General features: G+C 35.5%; 4 protein-coding genes across 7 annotated transcripts in view; 2 read left to right on the top strand and 2 right to left on the bottom strand.

Annotated features, from left to right (window-relative positions):
• The window catches only part of acin1a (apoptotic chromatin condensation inducer 1a), a 15,945-nt gene extending 14,033 nt beyond the window's left edge, over nucleotides 1-1,912 (bottom strand). For 2 of the 3 annotated variants that reach the window (XM_016510022.1, XM_016510023.1), the window contains exons 1-3: nucleotides 1,687-1,907; nucleotides 644-709; nucleotides 413-524 (exon numbers count right to left, since the gene is read on the bottom strand). In XM_016510022.1, the coding sequence (XP_016365508.1) occupies nucleotides 413-524; nucleotides 644-709; nucleotides 1,687-1,824 (316 nt within the window). In that variant the 5' untranslated portion in view covers nucleotides 1,825-1,907. Of the gene's footprint in view, nucleotides 1-412; nucleotides 525-643; nucleotides 710-1,686 lie in introns of all 3 variants that reach the window. The other variant, XM_016510024.1, reaches the window with a different exon arrangement.
• A 904-nt stretch (nucleotides 1,913-2,816) lies between these two features.
• On the top strand, nucleotides 2,817-5,081 carry LOC107706349 (uncharacterized protein C14orf119 homolog). Its single transcript, XM_016510028.1, has 3 exons — nucleotides 2,817-3,095; nucleotides 3,469-3,887; nucleotides 4,714-5,081. The coding sequence occupies exons 2-3, from the start codon at nucleotides 3,471-3,473 to the stop codon at nucleotides 4,885-4,887; spliced, it is 591 nt and encodes a 196-aa protein (XP_016365514.1). The 5' UTR covers nucleotides 2,817-3,095; nucleotides 3,469-3,470; the 3' UTR covers nucleotides 4,888-5,081.
• A 415-nt stretch (nucleotides 5,082-5,496) lies between these two features.
• LOC107706347 (myosin-2 heavy chain-like) lies at nucleotides 5,497-18,423 on the bottom strand. Its single transcript, XM_016510026.1, has 46 exons — nucleotides 18,351-18,423; nucleotides 18,204-18,256; nucleotides 17,461-17,499; nucleotides 17,172-17,181; nucleotides 16,849-16,923; nucleotides 16,669-16,734; nucleotides 16,427-16,510; nucleotides 16,245-16,334; nucleotides 16,068-16,127; nucleotides 15,825-15,890; nucleotides 15,559-15,645; nucleotides 15,333-15,422; nucleotides 15,126-15,212; nucleotides 14,948-15,025; nucleotides 14,745-14,834; nucleotides 14,526-14,588; nucleotides 14,212-14,274; nucleotides 13,691-13,750; nucleotides 13,512-13,586; nucleotides 13,249-13,335; nucleotides 13,080-13,157; nucleotides 12,725-12,787; nucleotides 12,239-12,328; nucleotides 11,986-12,075; nucleotides 11,814-11,903; nucleotides 11,644-11,733; nucleotides 11,393-11,482; nucleotides 11,223-11,285; nucleotides 11,072-11,131; nucleotides 10,922-10,981; nucleotides 10,670-10,738; nucleotides 9,686-9,772; nucleotides 9,520-9,600; nucleotides 9,338-9,406; nucleotides 9,110-9,199; nucleotides 8,941-9,018; nucleotides 8,347-8,436; nucleotides 8,117-8,206; nucleotides 7,893-7,982; nucleotides 7,494-7,640; nucleotides 7,244-7,333; nucleotides 7,008-7,085; nucleotides 6,632-6,778; nucleotides 6,424-6,495; nucleotides 6,295-6,327; nucleotides 5,497-6,178 (listed from the first exon to the last, which is right to left on the bottom strand). The coding sequence occupies exons 1-46, from the start codon at nucleotides 18,421-18,423 to the stop codon at nucleotides 5,625-5,627; spliced, it is 4,035 nt and encodes a 1,344-aa protein (XP_016365512.1). The 3' UTR covers nucleotides 5,497-5,624.
• A 1,801-nt stretch (nucleotides 18,424-20,224) lies between these two features.
• LOC107706344 (dehydrogenase/reductase SDR family member 1-like) overlaps nucleotides 20,225-21,020 on the top strand; it is a 7,805-nt gene continuing 7,009 nt past the window's right edge. Inside the window, exon 1 of one of the 2 annotated variants that reach the window (XM_016510021.1) lies at nucleotides 20,225-20,272. The gene's annotated coding sequence lies outside the window, so the exon portion shown is untranslated. Of the gene's footprint in view, nucleotides 20,327-21,020 lie in introns of both variants that reach the window. The other variant, XM_016510020.1, reaches the window with a different exon arrangement.

Below are 21,020 nucleotides of genomic sequence, written 5' to 3'. Positions count from 1 at the left end.
AAGTTTCTAGCATGCCTACTAAGAGCTTGATTAGCTGGTTCAGGTGTGTTTAATTGGGGTTGGAGCTAAACTCTTCAGGACACCGGCCCTCCAGGACCGAGTTTGGACACCCCTGTTATAGGAGATATATCACAGAAAAAGTTTATTCATCATCATCATTTAACAAAACACTCAATGCAAAAACCATTTGTAATACCAAAAGATTACACATTAACCAAAAAAACTAGCATATGTTGAGAGTACTTATAAATGATCAGTGTTTCCATATTTCACCTTCACCACCATTTATACAAAAGGATGCAGCATTTTTGCTGGTTAAAAACATTACACACATGCAGCTTCAAAAAAAGAAAAGAAAAACCACTCACACTGGTACAAGTTAAGTTTATTTGCACTATTATCATATACTCACCATCAGTTTCAGCTGCCTCTCGTGCTTCTCTCTCCAAGCGCTGCCTGAGAAGCTCTTGCTGTTTGGCCAGGTACTGTTTAATGAAGCTGTTCTGACTCATTTCCTCGCCAATCTAAATTGAAACACACGTAATCCAAATTGTTACAGTTGTTTTAGAGCAGTTAAGCCATCCACACAAGAACAAACAGTAAGATGCTTGTTCCTACTGTAAAACAACGCAGTTCAGCTCACCCGGGAGTTAGGCTGCAGGCCAATGTGATGAGTGGAGGTTTTCTGAAGGTTCTCCAACATGAGAGCCTGTTGCACATGCAGAATGACAGAAACACATACTTCATTATCTACACTAAATACTTACACACACTTCACAGCAAAGGTAACAAGTATAAGTACAAGACCTCTAAACATCTGGAACTGGACAGCAGACAGTGTTAATTACATTACATAATGGACACATACATAAGCAATTATCATTCATTAATATTTAATGTTTGTATGGATCAGAGTGAATGATCTAAGGAAAGAATAAGTATAAATATAAAAAACATGTACTTATTTATTGATCATCATTAAAACACACATATGGATTACTTCTGATCATTTCAATTATATATGAAACAAGTAAGTGCACTATATAAGAACAAGACGGGGATAGAAGGAGATTTGTTTACATCCGTTCAGTAACAGTAACTTCAGATCAAACTTCAAAGCACTAACGCAAAACTCCCACTAACGCAAAGCAACTGTGATGCGACTTCAGTGTTTATTTCAACAAAAGCACATGACATTCAAGGGGTAAGAGGTGTGTAATCTTTCAAAAACTTAATATTTTAGAGTTTTTAGCAGGGGTGTGGACTCGAACTTGTGACTTGCAAAACAATGACTTGGTCCCACCTCTGGTTTTTAGTAAGCGCGTCCCCGTTTCATAAACCCCCACCCCCCTAACACCTTATGCATTAACAAAGCGCGAGCCCGCCGACAACTTAAAAAAAACCTCACAGTTCACATCCATCCAGAGACTTGTAAACACAAACCGCATCGCCCCGAACCCTCTGCGTCCTCCCTGAACTCGCATGCATGGAAAATAAACGGCGCTTTTGCACGCCACACACATACATATAAACAGGCAACAGCGGGGGGACATGATAACACACTATAAACTGGATGAGCACCGCAGCTAGTGCGCGCTAGCAGCTAGCGAGAGACCACCGACGCTCGGCCTCCGAATCACGGTCCTCGGACTCTGCGGAGCCGAGAAAACAGCAACTTCCACTCACCCCTTTGAGCCTCTTGATGAGTGCATTCTTCTGTCCGCTTTTCGGAAGCCCTCTCTCTTCCAATGCCGCTTTCAAATCCGCCACCCGGAGCGAATGGAGCGGCCTCCCGTCCAGCGTAACGTCTTCGAGGTCCGCCATCTTGATTCCCTTCGCTCGTTCTGTAGCTCGCGAGGACCGCAACGCCTTCCTCACCGACGTCAGCGCGCCACGAGCGCTTCCGGAAAAGGCGGAGTGGAAGCCAATAAAAAAAAAAAAAAAGGCGGAGTGGAAGCACGGAGAGAGGACTTCAAAGTTGTTTGATGTTTTACAAAGTAACAGACAGTAAACCTGAATTCATATGCTAAACCACATTGGACATGATTGAATTGCTTCTTGTAAATTTCCGTTTCAACATAAAACCATTGCAAAGGCAAACAACGCCATTATTAAAGCCTGTCCGGTATTCAGCTGTTAATGCTGAATGCAACGCAAGCGTATTCGCATGAAAACCGTTATAAACCTCTTGTTTTGCGTTTATATTCTGGATATAGTCTTGTCTATAATGTGCATAATCATTAAGATTTATACTGAAATTAGTCCTCCAATATTACCGTTTTGTACATTAACCTTGTTAAGTATTGCGCATTACGTTCATATTCTGGGTTAATCTGCTTGCCAGTGCATAATATGCATCATTAATATAATATATACTGAATTTGGTCCACCACTGTTTGGTCCATCACTGTCTAAATTGCTACATGAATCCACGTTAAGCTTTTATGATGTCCCACGTCGTATGTAACACCACAGTTTCCACTATAGTGTGGAGAATCGTGATTTTTTAAAATTAAAAATAATAAATACAATATCGAATTTTGAAATTCTGCGTACAAATTAAAGCACGATTTATTTCAGCACATCGGTTGTCTGTTCGTTTTAGTAAATCAGTTTTTAAAAATCAGCTTAAAATCAATTAATTTCGCAATTACAATCTTTGCTGGAAAAGTATGTTTTTATTTATGACATTTCTGCTATTAGGCTATTAAAGTAATCTTTTCGTCCCTTTCAGTAACAACCTCTGTATGAATCGGACATGTACCAGCTCTCGCTGAGTCGTTGACTCGACTTACTGATTCAGTTCATTTCATTAACGAATCGTCTAGTCAGATTCGTGAGCAAGACGTTTAGATCGGGTTTGTGAACAATGTGAAAAGATCCGATCAAAAAGAAAGATTCATTCACGAATAGGACATCGCTAGTATGCAGAGCTCCCCCTGTGTCAGAGCCTATGCAAGCGGTTTATTGAACACAGCGAGCGGCTCCCTTTGAGCTTCACGGCTCAGTCGAGATTATTTCCCATCTGGTTACCGACGTAGAAAGTAACTACATGCTGTTTTCGACGTAAGGTGACAAGTCCAACTAAGAAAAGGGTAACATTTTATTTAGAATGACATTTTGAATGAAATAATATTTAAAAACGGAGGTTACTCGTTTGTTTTGGTCAGCTAGCAATCTGACGTTAGCATGCATAGTGTGTCGTAACAAGGAAGAAAAATATAAGTGTAGCCTACAGTGTAAATACATATGGTACGATGCAAAAACAAAAATAACAGTTTTATAAAGGCTTTGAACCGATGATGTATGTTAAAATGCATGAACGTGGCTTATTCAATGTTTCAGTTTGTGTAAAAAGTTATTAAAATGCTCAGCAACGTTAAGGCATCCAGTTTCTTTTAGCGCTATAAGTTTTTAGTACCATCAATGATAGTCCCGCTGAAATCCTCCTTTTTCTGTCTTTATTAGAAATGGCCTGGTTCCACCAGGCTTTACAAGGCTCGGGCCAGCCAGATGGATCCATGATGCCCCCTACAGTGGAAGATCTGTCCCATTCTCAGGTCTCCAAGCACACCATTACACAGTTAGGGATGTCTGATGGGCGAGGTTGGTCAACTCTTCCCCCAGTTTCCATCACAGACTTTCCGCCTGCTTCAGGAGGCATTGTTCCCCAACGTCTGGAAGCACTGTCCTACACATCCCTCAACGTGGGCTCCAGAGAAGACTCTGTGCCGCTGTCTTTCGTGACGCTGCAGGAGCAACGATGTGTACTAAGTTGGTTTTTAGGATGGAACGCTGTCCAGAAGCAACGCTTTCTGGAAGATCTGATTTCAAAGGCTGTGCCTGGAAAGGTGTCCAGTTTATTAGACCAACTCAACACACTGCAGGTGTTTTATTTTGTTAATTTATGTGAAACTTAATGCCCTTTTCTTTGTTGTGTGATTCTCGTACGTAAAGGAATAGTTCACCCAAAAATGAAAATTTGCTTACAATTTACTCACCCTCAGACCATCCAGATGTAGATAAGTTTGTTTTTTCATAATAACAGACTTGGAGAAATTTAGCATTAAATCACTTGCTCACCAGTGGATCCTCTGCAGTGAACGGGTGCTGTCAGAATGAGAGTTCAGACAACTGATAAAAACATCACAATAATCCACAGCCTAGTAATTCACACAACTCTAGTCCATCAGTTAACGTCTTGTCAATTGAAACAAATTCATTATTACGGCATTTTAACTTTAAACTGTCACTTTCGGACAAAATACTAGTCCATAATAACACTTCCTCCAGTGTGAAAGTCCATCTCCTGTTGTCCTCTCACATCAAAATCCATCAAAATATTTGTTTAGATCTGTTCTGGATTATTTTCACTTGTTTTGTTGTTCACTTGATTTGTGCATATTTCTCTCCTGATTCAGATGAGATAGCTTTTTCACTCAAGAAAGCAATATTATGGAAAGAGGACTCATATATAGTTTAGCAGTAAGCAACAGGTTGAAATTAAAAACATCTTAATAATGAATTTATTACAAACATGCCTTTCACTTCACAAGACGTTAATTGATGGACTTGAGTCGTGTTGAATACTTATGGAAGATTGAGATCAGCTGTTTATGGATGTATGTATGTATCTATCTGACATAATCAAATAATGCTAAGCAGGTTCATATGTATGATAACATGGATATCTTCTTTGTCTCTGCATTTCAGGTGAATGATCGCCCACCTAACATTTTTGAATGCCAGTTAAGGCTGTGGACTCAGTGGTTTGATACATGGAGCGAAGAAGAGAGAAATGCCTTTTTGAACAGCTTAGAAGAGAAGGATCCAACCTTTGCTGCATACTTCTATAGCCGGATTGCTGGAACAGCAGGCAGAGATTGAGGGTCTTCGTACAACGTTTTTTGTTTGTTTTTTCACTCTTCAAAATGAAACTGAAATCAAGTCTCCTATAGACTGTTCTACTGTTAAAAAGAGTTTTGAATAGCAATGTTTGTTATGCACGTGAGTGTAGTTTTCAAGCACTCTTGAGCCTGTTTAGATGCAAAAAAAAATCTTGTTATAAAGTTGTTTTTTTCTAAACGTTTTTCTTAAATAATAAAAAAATAAATAAATTTCACTATTTATGATTCCTCTGCATGGATTTGATGCTACAAGCTTCGCATTCTCTCTCTTGATGTTGAAGGGACCGTTCACCCAAAAATGAACATTTTGTCATTGTTTACTGACCCTCATGTTGTTCCAATCCTGTATGTGTTTGTTTCTTCTTCAGATAAGAAGATATTTCGAAGAATGTTGATAAGCAAACAGTTCTGGTAACCGTTGACTTGTCCATACCACTGTGACATTTAGCAAAGTATCTTCTTTAATGTTCCAAGTAAGAAAGTCAATATGAGGGTGAGTAAATTATGACCGACTTTTCATTTCTGCATGAATCATTCTTTTAAATGTTAAAAAAGACACCAACATATTAGAAAAATATTTATGTTTTTCAAATATAGATGATTTATTAAAATGAAAGATGCCATTCAAGCATGCAGTTGAGAGTAATAACAAGCTGAAATATCTAAAGCAGAAAGCAATTTCTTTGGATACAAAAACAAACTCCTAATATATGGAGATCACTGCTTGAGCCAACCGGTGGACTGAGGTTGCTTTAAGATCAAGGAAGGCTCATTTAAATAAGTATCACTGCAGGTTTCAATATATGGATGGATTTTTCCCTGCAGCACATTGCCAGTGAAGCTAAAGATTTCAAGCTTCCTCTCTACATCATAGAAAGTTACCTTATTATTTTTAAAATCCAACTGGACCCCAATTACAGAAAGTGCATCAGTGTTTAGTTGAACCGTCCTGTCAGCCATGGCAAAAAGTTTTGCAGCTCTATTCTTCAGAATAACCCAGTAGCCAGCTGAAGGGCCATATGTCAGAATACCTTTTCTCTGAGCGGACGCCCTGGCTGCACCCACAACATAACAATTTTTTCCATTCACACCTATTTCCCAGTAATGTTTTCCAGAATCATATCCGTCTTTTCCCAGAGCTGCAATAGCTGTGTCGTAGCGCTCAGTAGTGTCAGGTACAGGCTGAGGGAGTAAAGAGGTACGTGCTTCTTTCTCATCCTGCGAAATGACGAGTCTGCGGTGGGCAGTATTTGCGTCAAGCTTCGGCCATTCTGACGTGGGCACACAGACAGACGTTTTTTAGTTTGATTGCAATTTTATTATTGACTAGCTAATTGTTTTTTGTTTTATTCTGTATATTATAACCAGACTGAGATCACAAACTTACCACTCTTAGGAGGTTCGTTTTTTCCTATAATTTCTAGATAAAGAGTCATAAAAGAAATAAATCCATATATTGTTAATTGTGAGAATAAAGCTAGTAATGCTTTTTGCTTAGATCAAAGAAATATCTCACCCTCAAGTTTAGCCACTTGTTTTTGAGTCTCAATCAGGTTTTGTCTAAGTTTCTCGTTCTCATTGATCACACCTATAAATATTTTGAAAATATTAAAACCTCTCGGTTCACCTTCTACAGATACATGCAAAAGATATTTGGTCCCAGGCCAAATTTCATTTGCGTTGTTCACTTTCTGTATACCGAAAGATCATTGCACCCCACTCACCATTTAATTTATTTTTCTCTTCTTTAAGCTCGGCCTTTGTATCAGCATATTGCTTTTGCAGTGCAGCAACTTCATTGTCCTTCTTCTGGAGTTCCTGGTCCTTCTTAGCAAGTTCTTGTTTTTTTGCTTCTAATGTCTTTTCTAAATCTGATGAAAAAATACTTATTATTAGTCTTAGAGAAATTTCAAATGAACGATCTTGAGTTTTGAATACAATATAATGGACCAAATGATAAAATATAAAGCTGTAGAGCACATTTAAATCTGCTGACTGGGCAGTGTAAAAGCATGTAAAAATAATACTGGACATGTGAACTTTATCATGAAATGGAGACTGTATTTTTGCTTCTGTGGTATTTTGACTGTATTGTCATACCAGAAATTTCTTTCTGTAATTCATTTTTCTCCTCTGTAACTTTTTGTAGTTCCTTTTCCTGTTTCTTCTGCTTGTGAACTAAAACAGAGGGCAAGAAATAATTATATTACTTTATGCATATGTGATTATAATATGTAAACAAACAATGTTTGGGCTAATTAATTTTTTACAAAATTTATATAGGATTTTTTTTATCAACAATCCTGTCATGCATTATTCAATGATTTAATTCTTACTCAAGTCTTGATTTTCAGCATTTATCTCCTTTAGTTTGGCTTCAGTGTTAGCAAGTTGCTGGTCCTTTGTTTTAAGCTCTGCCTCTAGCTCTGGACAAAGAAAGTTAATATCGAGTAACATGCATCAATTGTGCAATTTGTAGATCATTCAATTTTATCGGTAGCAAATCTGATTGATAATACTCTGAATTTGACAATTTTTGAACCAAATATTCATCTGAATTTAAGCAGAGGATGACCTTTTACTGACCTCTGTTTTTGTTCTTTACTTTTTCAAGCTCGCTTTTCATATTGTCCCGTTGCTTTTCTAATATATCAATGATTTCATTCTTCTCCTTCAGGTACAGATCCTTTTCAGCAAGCGCATTTTCCTGTTTTTTCAATTGCTTTTTAAAATCTGATCACAAAATGCAATTCGTTAGTAACTAGGTCAAATAGATTCTTGGTATAATGGGTCAAATTTGAAGTTAAAGATGGTATGTCATCATAGCACTATTGTCAGTTTGTTTCTCACATGCTGATCATTGCTTTTTTCATATATTTATCAAGACCAACACGTCTAATCACTCCAGCAGTCCTAAAGATATTGTATAGTAACTTGATAATGAATCAAGCTCATATCTTTGGTGTTTTGACAGTGTGGTCATACCAGCAATTTCTTCTTCTAGTTTCTGCAATGCATATTTTTTCTCCTCTTTGAGCTTCTTTATTTCATCATCCAGATTGTTCAGCTGTTTGACTGAAACCAAAGACACAAAGCTGAAATTCTTGGAACAACTAGTCATGCAAAGGTGACAATATAACATGGATTCAAACATAAATGTGGGGTTGATTAGTTTTGCAATGTTGTTGTCTTTATTCAGATTTTCTTACTCAAAGCAGCGTTTTCAGCGTTTGTGTTTTGCAGTATATCTTCAGTCTTAGCAAGCTGCTGGTCCTTTGTTTTAATTTGTTTCTCTAGTGCTGAGAAAAAAACGACATGATATTTGATAACACAAAGCTATGTACATGTTTAAAATATGCATCATAACATCTGGTTTAATGAATAAATAAACGTTATTTGTGATGGTATCACAACAGTATGCATTTCCTCTGAAACTTACATGCAATCTTATCCTTTGATTCTTGCTGCAGTTTTTTAAAATGTTGTTTGCTTTCCTCAAGCTCCTTTTCTAGTTGTTGTATCCTGTCCTCTGTTCATGAAAAAAGGAGCATGTATTAGTAACAACATATTAGGTTAAAATGCAGAGTACATATCTGGTAGGAAATATGCACAGTTACCCATTCCTTTGGTGAAATTATTAAAGGGTTAGTTCACCCAAAAATGTCAATTTTATCATCCTTTACTCACCCAAGTTGTTCCAAACCTATATGTATTTCTTTCTTCTGCTCAAAACAAAAGAAGATATTTTGAAGAATGTGGGTAACTAAACAGTTTCTGGTCTCCATTGACTTCCAAGGTATTTTCCCCCATACTATGGAAGTCAATGGAGACCAGCAACAGTTTGGTCAGTGGTCACCCACATTCATCAAAATATCATCTACTTTGTTCAACAAAAGAAAGAAACTGGAACATCTTGAGGGTGATGTTGACAAATGATGACAAAATTGACATTTTTGGGTGAATTATCCCTTTAAAGGATGGGTAAAATCACTTCCAGAAAATTATTCTTTGGCACCTTTTCACATTTACTTACTCAGCTTATCTGACAGTTCGCAGTTAGCCCGCAACAGCAAAATCTCTTTTTCTTTGTTCTCTATTTGATTCTCTAGTCCTGACCAACAACAAAAATATCTGTTTAGTAGTCTTTGTTTCCACTTTTACTCAACAATCTTCTGATATTGATGCATTTAAGATTGACTTACCATTGATTTCTTTTACATATTTCTGTTGCATTTGTTCTTGTGCTTGTCTTAGTTTGGACATTGATTCCTTTATAGACATTATTTTCAAGGCTGTATAAATGTATAAGGAACACATTTACATTAACACATTTGGCAGACACTTTTAGCAATGGTATACAATTCTCCAGTTCATGTGTTCCCCTGAGAACCTCGGTGTTGTTAGCACCATGCTCTACTGGTTGAACTCACCCAGTCCAAGCCCTTTCTCTCCAGAGCTTTGCAACTCATCCAGCAAACTATTTAATTGAGCTTCCAGTTCTAAATGAAGAGAAGAACATCGCTTATTGCAAGATAATGGATTAAATGTTTTTTTTTAAAGGAAAAAATGAAAATGATTACAAGAGTACATAAATGGATTTGTTTAAACTTACTGCGAATCTTTTCTGCATTATCTTCAGTTGGATTTTCTTGCAGCTTCCCTATATCAGTTAGTAACTCAAGTACATCCAGAGCTGTAAAAAAAACATTGTGTAAGTGTGCAATGGTCTCTCTTCAAATGAAGAAGTCCCAAAACTGGTCAAATGAAGTTAGACTCACTTTTGGCTGATATGGATCCCTCAGCTTGCAATTTCTGCTTTGCCTCCTCCAATTCTCTTTTCTTTTCTTCCAATTCTAGCCTCAGTTCTAAGAAGCAGACAACCACATATTGAGAAAAAGGTAGAAAAGCATGTCAAACCCTGGTCTTTACTCCTTACAGATTTTTCTTTTAAATTCACATAAATTGAAACGCATTTTCAATTGTTTCAGGCATTCTAATGGTAAAGTTTTTGGAAAAGTGCAGTGTAGGTAGTAGTCTGTTAGGTCTGTGCATCATTTGTTCAACTGTCACAAATGATGCTCAGATATAAAATTCTAATAATAATTATGATACTAATAAGTTATTTGAACATAATTCATTTCACCCCTCCATAGCTGATGTCCAAAGAAAGCATGGAATGTACACTACCATTCGAATGTTTGGGGTCAGTAAGTTTTTTCCTTCACAAAATTATTACATTTGTTCAGCAAGGACGCATGAAATTGGTCAAAAGTTACAGTCAAAAGTTTTACAATTATTATTCGAGTTTTACAAATTCAAATAAACTCTGTTCAAATATTTTTTTTATTCATCAAAGAATCCTGAAAAAAGTATCAGTTTCCACAAAAATATTAAGCAGCACAACTATTTGAACATTGATAATAATAATAATAATAATAATAAAGGTTTCCTGAGCACCAAATTGGCATATTAGAATGATTTCTGAAGGATCATGTGACACTGAAGAATGAAAATTCAGCTTTGCCATCACAAAAGTAAATTTCATTGTCAAAATATATTTAAATAGAAATTATTATTATAAATGGTAATATCTCACAATAAGTGTTTTTACTCTATTTTTGGTGAGCATAAGAGACTTCTTTAAAAACATTAAAAATGTAGGTGTATTTTCACTAGTTGAATCTGCTTTTAAAGTGTACCGTATGTCTAAAATTACTGCAGTTTATGTGATATCAGGATCAATGGACATACAACTTCATTACCTGGGAATCCTTGTGCAATTTGCTCATCCAGGTCCTGAACTTCATCGATTAGACTTTTAATGATATAAGCTGAAAACAACAACAACATTGGACAGAGATAATTATGTGACAGTATATACGAGTGTAGTAGATATAGACTTTAGGTTTAACACAAGATGATTTTTTTTTTCAGTTTTAGTGTGTATTCATGGCATTAATTATAATATTTTGTGATTAACCTTGTCATTAATTTAATTATAAACCTTCACTCACCCTTCTTAAGAATGTCATTGTTCAGCTTAGAAATTGTATCGTTATATTCAGCTTGCATTTCTGTAACACACAGCCACCAAGTATTCCGTTTACACAACTGTCCAAATCCTGTTCACAATTTCTTTTTACAGCAGATAGAAGATAAGGTACCTTTATATTTTTTCTGCAGTTCAGGGCATTCAGCATTATCCAAACAATTTTTTTTCAGCTCTAGAGAGAAACAGAATAGAGAAGATGAGGAACTGTTTTCTGACTTAAAATGCCCTATATTGCTGAAGACTGCAGTAATATGTTGTTTTACTTTCATTTTCAGCATGAATTTTGGCATTTTCCTCCTCCTTCATCGTTAGGCTCCTTTCAAGATCTAAAAAGAACAGCAGCAAGTTGTGTTCTTGAGTTAATGGAGAGCCCCAATGTTGATGTGCTTTACTGTTAAACGACTGATGGATGGATGGACTGAATGAAACTCACCAGCTATTCTGGCTTTTAATAGTGATTCTTTTTCTTGCACTTGTTGTTTCAAGGTTCTCACTTCGTCTAAGAGATTGTTGATCTTTGTAACTAAGGGGACATCAGGTTAAAATGTTATACAGCAATAATCTGACTGGACATTGGCAGACAAATCCACAAATGCATGTTATATCTTCCAATCCTGCTCATTTATAGCAACCGGACATCATTTTCTGATTTGGTGAATTGAGTGAATCTCTTCAATAACTTACTTTGTTGTGATAGTGTGGCATTCTTCTCTTTTAGTGATTTATTTGCATCATCCAATGCCTGGTTACTCTGTTTTAGTTTTTCTTGAAGATCTGTGAAAGAGAAGACAATTCAATTCAAAAATAATAATGAAAATCAATTAATGGATTGCTGTTGAATGAATGTGCTATACCTTTAATCTTCTGCTTTGCATTCCCTTCAATTGTGTCTATTTCCATTTGCAATCTCAAAACGTCTTTCTTCAGAGCAGCAATATCTTTCTCTGTAAATCAAGCATTTTAATGACAGCTACGATTGCCATTTCAGTTACTGTTTGAGCTCTGAAAACTAAAGGTTTCACTCACGTAGCTGACTGATGTCACCGGTCGCAGCAGCCAGCTCTTTGTTTTTTTCATTCAGCAAATGTTTGATGTCATCCAGTGCCTTTTGGAGCTCTGTCAGAAGTCAGTGTAAATATAGCAATGATCCAACCAGAGTTACAATCTCTCAATTCATTTATTATGACAATTCATTTATTTATTGTGTAAAAAGAATATTAAGAAATGTTACACCATTATTTAAAGCTCTTTTAAAGTACTGAAAAGTATCAATGCCAACCAGCTTTCTGGATCTCAGCCTTTGTAGTCACAGTTTTCAGCATTTCGCTTATCCAGGTTACATCAGACTGGAGAGCGATGATTTTCAGCACTGAGACAAACAGAAATAAAGTAATATGGATTGTTCTGGCAAAAATATCTGAACAAATGATGAATTTGGTACATAGATGAACTGTTTAAAGCTACACTCTAAAAAATGCTGGGTTATATACAACCCAGTGCTGGGTAAAATAGGGACAAACCCAGCAATTGGGTTGTTTTGACCCAGCGGTTGGGTTAAATGTTTAACCCAACCTTCTGGGTAGTAACCCAACCGCTGGGTCAAAACAACCCAATTGTATTTAACCCAGCATTTTTTAGAGTGTAGTGTAATACTTATAAGGTATTTGAAAGTGTAATTATTTAACTATCCATCAGTATGAGTGTGAACATAACTGCAAATAACATCAGCCTTAGTTCCAAACAAGGACCATAATTCTCCACTCACTTGGTTTTGAAGCCATTTTATCGTCTAATTTGCTAATCAAGTTCATGAGCTCCTTCTGCAGATCTGAAACCAAAACAGAATGTGCGCTGAAACCGACAGCTGACCGACTACAGTATGTCAGTTCTCAGATGTTCCAAGACCCGACAAACGCTGATTCAACATGTTAAATCGTCAAAAAGAAGCACAGACACCGACCAACACCAACAGAAGCCAAAGGGGAAAACACACTGATCAAACAAAACCCGACGAACATGTCTGTTTCCCGTTTGTCAGCATCTGTCGGTGTGGTGTGGCCTTTACTATCAATTTTTCCCATTAGCATAACTACTGCATGCGTCCTGCATTATATACTCACTGCTGATTTTATTTAAGTTGTCTGGATCTTCACTCTGTAGCTTCCAGATTTCCTCCATCTGCGATATCACCTTAAGAACTGACAAAAAGAGACAAAAACATGCATGCTTAGATGTGAGTCAAAAGCAAACCTTTATGGTAGATATTAATGCAAAGTGAAGCGGTCACACTTTTTTCAGAGCTAGCGTCACTTTGCTGAAGTTCCTCCTTTTTCAACTTCAGTTCTTTGAGTTTTTCATCCCGTAATCGCTTCAAATCTATTAAAAATGTACAAAAAAATATATTATATTTACACATGAAAACTAGAAAAAAATCTTCCGGATAAAAAGCAGTACAGTACAATATGCATTAGTTTACATTGTAATCCTAATTACCGTTTTAATGCTGATTGCTTTTCAAATTGAATCATAAAAAGTACAAAAAAGAGACATACCGTCATTAGATGAGGATGCTTTAATTTGATTCGTTATTTGGTTTATTTCGAAGCCTAGCAAAATAATCTGGAGAGCTGTGGAAATAAAATGTTGCCATGTATGTCAAATTAAATGTAACTAATGGGAAGTAAAAAAAATATATATATATATTTCGTGTCTACAATTTCACTTAACTCACCTGTCTTTGAGGTTTTATCTAATACATTATTTACTTGAGCCTCCAGTTCAGCTTCTGCGTCTGGAAAAGACAATACAGAAATAATGATAATTGCAACACGTTTTTATGTAGTTAATAAAACCTTACTTGTGTCACACTTGACGTTGTTCATTGTTTGCTCATAACTGGAGTCCCTAATCATGCAGATTTATGCTACAAGCTCTGTGTAGAGTTGTACAGTAAGAAAGTTATTTCCCTTAACCAGGAAATTAACGTTCTTAGAATTGACAAGACAGTTGACCCTGAGAGGTCAAGTAAATATCTACAGCGGATCTAAAATATTCATAATTAATTATAACTAGTTATGATTAATTATTCATATTTCCCATGAGCTGATTCGTTACAAAGAGGAACCATTATTTTTTTAGCAGAATCTGCATATAACATTTAATAATTCCATTTAAATTTCTCCTGTTGCTTTCATGTGAACAAAGCTTTCATATGGCCGCTTGCTGGGAGGCAAGGAGAGTAAAATGTCTCACTCATGTACAGCTCCATCAGGTCTTTGCATTGTTCTGCCTGGACAAACAGCTTTTTGCGTAAACCTGGGTGTAGAAGAGATTACAGATAAATTTACAATAAATGTTTCATGAATATTTTGAATACTACGACAAATTGTGTGTTCTTTTTCTCATTTGTAAGTTGCATTGGGCAGAGGAATCTGCTAAATAAATAAATGTACAGTAACATTTACAGAAAAGTGTTTTTTCATCGGTATGGATTAAGCATCCATGAGCATCCATATTACATTTGCTATAATTGTAAGTAACTACAAGACAATATATATATATCTTACTTTTGTTGTCAGCATCCAGATATAATGCCCTGTCCTGTTCCTTTTCAAGCTCTTTCTGGAGATCTGAGAAGGAATAACCCAAAATCACATAAACATCACAATTATTTTAAAGCTGCTTATGAAAGCCTGGCTAAAAAACAACAACATGAAAATAAACAAAAATAATTTATTTTTAAGAAACCAAAAATATTTATTTTTAAGAAACCATTCAGATCTCACCATTTATCTTAAATTCATCTGCTTTCATTTGTCCATGTGCAGTAATTAGTGCCTCCATGAATTCAAACTGGAGTTTAAGTATTCTAGAAACTAAAAGTAGCAAAGATTTTTACAAATAGTACTGATGATTCAAAAACAGTGACACTAGACACAATAATTTGCGAGATATGAGAATTGGGTATGTTACAATGAAAGAAACTTACTTATCTCATCTTTTCCTTTCAATTTGCCAATTTTGTCCATTATTTCTATTCTTTTCTTATCCAATCCATCTGTCTGTTCTACAAGATACAAATTATTGGCAGGATGAAGTAGTGATTCCCATATCTAAATATACAATACTGAATTATTCATAAATAATCACTAGTCTGATTCCAGTACCATCAAGCTGAACAAGTGTTTGTTTAAGAGCTGATAATTCAGCGTTCAGATCTAATATTTCTTTCTCCAGTGCTGCTATGAGCACATCTGTGAACACAAACCAGAAAATGGAAAAGTTATGCTGTAGTTATCAGGAACCTCTGGATTATAGATGCTATAAATTTATTGTGGAGCTACAAAAAAAGACAATTGGAAAACAAACCATACCAATTTTTTGTATGTGTTCTTTCCTGTCTTCTCGCTCCTCTTTCAGATCTGATAGGAGGCCGTTTTTGTACTCCAGTTTGCTTATAATTACTATCAGACATTCAATATGAGATGAAACAATTGTAAATGATTAAAAAATAAAACGTACCCAAACCATCTTAAAACTGCAACTTCACAGCTTCCTAGCCTGATAAGGATCTTGTAAGCATCAGTACTGAACACTCACCATCCATCTGTGCTTGCGTCTTAAATTTACCAGAGATACGTGTCTTCAGTTCCATTGCTTCAATTTGCAATATAACAATCTGCAGCACTGAAAAACAAAACAAATATCAACATTGGCTACCAGAAATCGCTTACTCTGCCTTTAAGTAATCTCTTGTGGAAAACAATCAAACTGCTATGGCACATTTTCTAAATCTTTCCAAACTTGATCCACAATCACTGCTAAAAGTATTTGTGATCCACTGTTCTCATTCTCATTAAACTCACCCTGCTTTGCAGTGTCACCTTGTTCCCCTGGTTGTTTGAGCTTGTCTTCCAGGTATTTCTTTAATTCTGTAGATTAGATATAAATAAATAGGCATGTGCAAAACTCACTGTAAAGTCACATGGATGGCATTTCAGTCAGTTTTGGGTTTCATTACACATTTTATGTATTCACTGATGATGATAGAGTTGGACAGAGGATTTGGATGATATAAATCAAAAGTGACCTTTTTTGGTCATACACACCATTAAGAGGTGTTGATGTCGCCTTATCGCTTTTCAACGTCTCTGCGTTTATCTTTGAAACTAGATGAAGAAAAATTAACAAACAATTACTTAAATTTCCTTTGGTTAAGAATTGAGCAAGGGCTCAAAACACAGTGTCAGTGTGGTATTGCTCCATGCACAGGGGTGGATCTCTACCTGCCCGCTCGAAAATTTCAACACTTCCTGAAAATCCTGTCTTCATCTCTGCTAAGTCGCTCTCTGCTTCCTTCCGACGCTTGTCCAGTCCTGTTGATTGTTATATAAAAACTGTGTGAATATACATGGAATATTGAGATAATATTCAAGTTAATAATAAAAGTAATATTGTTGCAACACACTTTCAATCTTTGCGGCATCTCTTTCAATGTTTAATACTGCATCCATCTCCTGTAGGTCGATGACTTTCTGGAGAATGTTTAAGACTGAATGGGTGGGTAAACAAGGGTAAAAAGTGTCAACCATTGTCTTTTTGCTAATCATTATATGTTAGAGAAAAAATGGATAAATCTAAATTTCCCCGTGAATTCTATATTTATTTATAAAGCAGCTATGTTCACCGGTGTCAGTATTTTCCACATACCATCCTTGGCTGGATTCTGGGTGGTACCGACTTGTTTAAAAAGACCATCCAGCTGGCTTTTAAGACCTGCAAACATGTCCACCAATATAAACATTTTTGATGAGTATGAGTCCAAGATGGAACTGCATGGTTAAGATATATACTTTTAGATTGGTGTAGAATGAAGATAGGTTGACTCACGATCGATATTGTCCTTCGCTATTTTATACGAATCCCTACATTTAATCTTCATGTCATCAAGATCCTTCCGGAGGCCTAAAGAAGCACAGATGATCTAAACATTGTGCCTGAGATTTTTATTAAATAAAAATATTCATAAGACTAACTCCTTCTAATCAAGTTGTACAATGGTTTACTAGGTTGTAAACCTCAAGCTATGGTAGAACTGGTTGAAGCTGAAACGCCACATTTTCATATCAGAATCTAATTTTAATATCTGTGTTTAATATATAAATAAAATGGTTCTGAATAAAATATAATAAAGAAAAATATAATTCACATACCTGAACAGTCCTTAGTAGATTACAGAAAGATAATGAAAATGTATTTAAAAACAACATTAAGTACATTTAAAAGTGCATGCATGTAAAATGAAAATGCAATGGTAAAAACACAAAAAAACAACAAGGATTGGACCCACTTTATATTAAGTGGCCTTAACAACTATGTACTTATGTTTTGCAATACAATATGAACACAATAAGTACATTGTACTTAATTTTTGATGTAAGTACATAGTAGTTAAGGCCACTTAATATAAAGTGGGGCCCAAGGATTAAAAAACAGCCACACCTCTATGGCTCTTCTTTCTCTTGTGAAATCCTTGTGTGCCTAAAATGTGTGGAAAATTTCACTTTAGAGTTTTTGCACTGTGAAAGACATTACAATATACATATAAAATTTTCTAATGCTATAATTATTTAGCTTAATTTATCAAAGCTGCACAGTTTTGTTTTAGAAACACAAGATAAACTTCTCATGTACACTACCATTCAAAAGTCAAGTAATGTTTTTGAAAGAAATTCATATTTTTATTCTGCAAACATGCATTAATAAATTGATCAAAAGTGACAGTAAAGATATTTAGAACATTATCACAGTTTCCACAAAAAAAATAAAAAATAAAATAAAATATCTAAAATAAAAAATAGTAAGCAGCACAACTGTTTTCAACAATGATAATAATAAGAACTATTTCTTAAGCACCAAATCAGCATATTAAAATGATTTCATGAGGATCATGTGACACTGAAGACTGGAGTAGTGGCCGTTGAAAATTCAGTGCTGCCATCATAAGAATAAATTATATTTTAAAATGCATTAAAATAGAAAAAAGTTATTTTAAATAAAAATATATCACAATATTACTGTTTTACAATATTTTTGATCAAATAAATGCAGCCTTGGAGAGAATAAAAGCCATTTAATCATCTTTTAAACAGTTTATTTGTATACTGATTCAAGTATAGACCCTATTTGAAATCATAGTATGACTGCAAGAAGTCATATCTGAAAAAAGCATGTCGGAAACCTACCACAATTGTAGCATCTTTTTCATCACTCCTAGCTGAAGCTGCATCCACAGGACCTAAATCACAATCAAAATATCATATCAGACAATCATTCCTTCTCTTGTCAGAAAAAAAAACCAGACAGAAAAATCTAAGCAATGCTGCTCTTACCACATTCAGCCTGTGTCAGCAGGTAAATTGACACAAAGAAAGAACAAATCAGGAGATTCTCTATCCACCCCATTACTGTGTGTGAAAGTAATCTCACAGTAACACTGGAGCTCATGAGCTTGTGTGCTTTATATACGAAAAGCACACCAGTCCGTTATTGCCCAACTCTCACTTTAACTGGGTTATTTTACATCTCATGCAGGAAGAATACACTGATAGAGTGAATTAGCTAGTGCAGTTCTGACTAACCCCTTATATGATCTAATACCGGACTTGACGAGAAGAACGACCCAGGGCCAGAGAGATGTTTTGGACCAAATGTTGCAAATGATTGTTGTTGTTTTTTTGCATTTTTTTAATCCCTTTTTTTTTCCAATTTGTAATCTGCACTGTCACTACATCTTACATGTGTTGATCATGTACATGCATTTTTATTCCATTTAAAAAATAAAAAAAAAATGCCACCAAGATAAAGTCATTTAGCTGGCTATAACATTGCCATCACTGTCTAACACGTGTTTATAAATTTAAAGGCAAAGCGGTTTAATTTCTTGCTTCTGTTGCTAATTAAAAACGAATAAATTAAAAATAAGAAGACTCCCAGCATATGAAATGTATAAGCCACAAAGCTTGGGCATCAAAAATATGCTGTCAATAACTAAATTTCAGTATAGTGAACTTACTATTTTCATCAGAACAAATTTCAGCTCATTATGCTAATACTGACAGTGATCTTCATTGCAAAAAATAATTCACATTGCACAAGAGGAAAATATGTGTATAAGGCACACCCAGTCTTGAGCTTGTTGATAACAGGGTGGTTTTGTAAATGTCAATGACATTGTCACTTTTATTTGTAATGCAATTCATCAACAGTTAACCAAAAACTTGCTTGCAAAAATGGAAGAAAATGCAGAACCTGCTGATAACACTGAAATATTTATTTTGAGGTCAAATACTACGCAAAAAGTACATTTTATATCAAATATTTTAATTTATATTAAATGTTTCATATTTTATGATATTGGAACCTTCACAATTTGGTATTATTAGGGTTGCAATAAAAAAAAATATATTGCAGCTATAGTGATGAAGATGTATTCAAAAGCATTCTCGGCTTTAAAAGTATAAATTTTATATTTGAGGTTTGGCTATAAAAGGCTATTAATAAAAAGCTTCTTCTAAGCTCATAATCTGGTTATTTGTTGTATACTGTAACAAGAAGATTTATTACAGTGAGGCTTTTGCCAGTACATTACTAGGTCCCCAACCCGGGATCGATCCCGGAATCAATCCCGGGACATGTTTGCGTTCACACAGAAGGCACTCCGACAATTTTCCGGGACCAATGTGCAGTGTGAAAGGGGTTTTGTCTCTCAATAAAAATTGAAAAAGTAGGCCTACCTGAAAAGAAAACCAATGAGAAATGCCTACATATAGGGAAAAAGTGGAATCATATTGTGTGGCTATGGTTATTGCTTGAATAGTTTGTATAAACACTCAAACCAGTTAAACATTAAACAGCTACAGTAGGCCTACATAGTTGGCAGAACTGAGGAAGAGTAATTTGTTATTTTGTTTTCAGAATTGTGATTTGCTTTGCACTTCTCGGCCACCGTACTTTACCTTGCTGTAAACCAAAATGTTTTAACAAGGTCCTGGATTTCCTTCTCTGTGTGATTATAAGCTAAAGTTGAACAAATGGGAAACGGGCGTAATTAGCGTAGCCTACATTTGTGGTTATGGGGTGGGTGATTTCATATGGTTTAAATAATTTTGTAAAAAGGACATTTACAAAACGCATTGGTTATATATTAGACGTATTACGGGAATAGGAGGATGGCCATAAGAGCTGTCTTATCTGCACGACATAGCAGTTCATTTCATCAAACTTTGCCTGTTGTTTCCTGATTCAAGTCTAGGCTAGAATTTCGGAGACAACAGTTCATCGGAGATTTAACCGCAGCGTTGATCAGGTAGATTATGTGTTGCGTTACATGTAGCCTAGCCTACATGAAGGTCGCAAGTAGGTTTTTCATTAAATATATAGGCCTATCATTTATATGATATCTTCTATCCATTTCATTAAACACATAAGAAAGTCAAAGTCGAAGATTTCAAACGAGTGGGACAAAATATTCAAGTTTACGTTTCCATCGGCATAAAGCTTTGGTAAATAATTGTGATGCCTCACTGTTACCTAACTTTCATTCCGGGCCAATTAAATGTCATTAGCTACAGATTGTGTTTCTACATGTTTTTATGCGAATTTTGGGATATTGCATAAAAACGTTGAATGGACGCCAAGATGGGCATACATTCCAAAAAATTCGCATACAAAAATCGCTCAATCGAGTCGGATGATGGAAATACATTCCTCAGTGCGCAGCAAAAAACTAATGTGCCTTGCCTTAACAGATGGTGTGACTGGATAACTGGACTAACCAGCGGCCAGTCTCATCGCAAACCACCTCAAATGGTTAGTTATACTGAAGTGCCTAAACCGAAGTCTGTCATCAAAACAATTTGGCATGATTGCAGCACAGAGCTGTCTCACACGATTGCGTTACCAACACCAGGCATCCTCCGAATGCAAGATAGCATGACAGCGTTTATTATTGTGTGTGTGTATATATATATATATATATATATATATATATATATATATAT

The sequence above is a fragment of the Sinocyclocheilus rhinocerous genome, unplaced genomic scaffold (genome assembly GCF_001515625.1).
Source record: "Sinocyclocheilus rhinocerous isolate Xijiao unplaced genomic scaffold, SAMN03320098_v1.1 scaffold444, whole genome shotgun sequence".
Lineage (NCBI taxonomy): Eukaryota > Metazoa > Chordata > Actinopteri > Cypriniformes > Cyprinidae > Sinocyclocheilus > Sinocyclocheilus rhinocerous.
This window is presented reverse-complemented; position numbering and strand designations above follow the sequence as displayed.

What these genes read in the sequence shown, in the direction of transcription:
- LOC107706347 (XM_016510026.1), bottom strand. Translation starts at nt 18,423, where the DNA reads ATGGGGTGGATAGAGAATCTCCTGATTTGTTCTTTCTTTGTGTCAATT. An exon ending in AGATGCCGCAAAGATTGAAA is followed by an intron (nt 16,335 to 16,426) that starts GTGTGTTGCAAC and finishes AACAATCAACAG; the next exon opens with GACTGGACAAGCGTCGGAAG. An exon ending in GAAAGGAAAAGATGAGATAA is followed by an intron (nt 14,835 to 14,947) that starts GTAAGTTTCTTT and finishes TGCTACTTTTAG; the next exon opens with TTTCTAGAATACTTAAACTC.
- LOC107706349 (XM_016510028.1), top strand. Translation starts at nt 3,471, where the DNA reads ATGGCCTGGTTCCACCAGGCTTTACAAGGCTCGGGCCAGCCAGATGGA. An exon ending in ACCAACTCAACACACTGCAG is followed by an intron (nt 3,888 to 4,713) that starts GTGTTTTATTTT and finishes TCTGCATTTCAG; the next exon opens with GTGAATGATCGCCCACCTAA.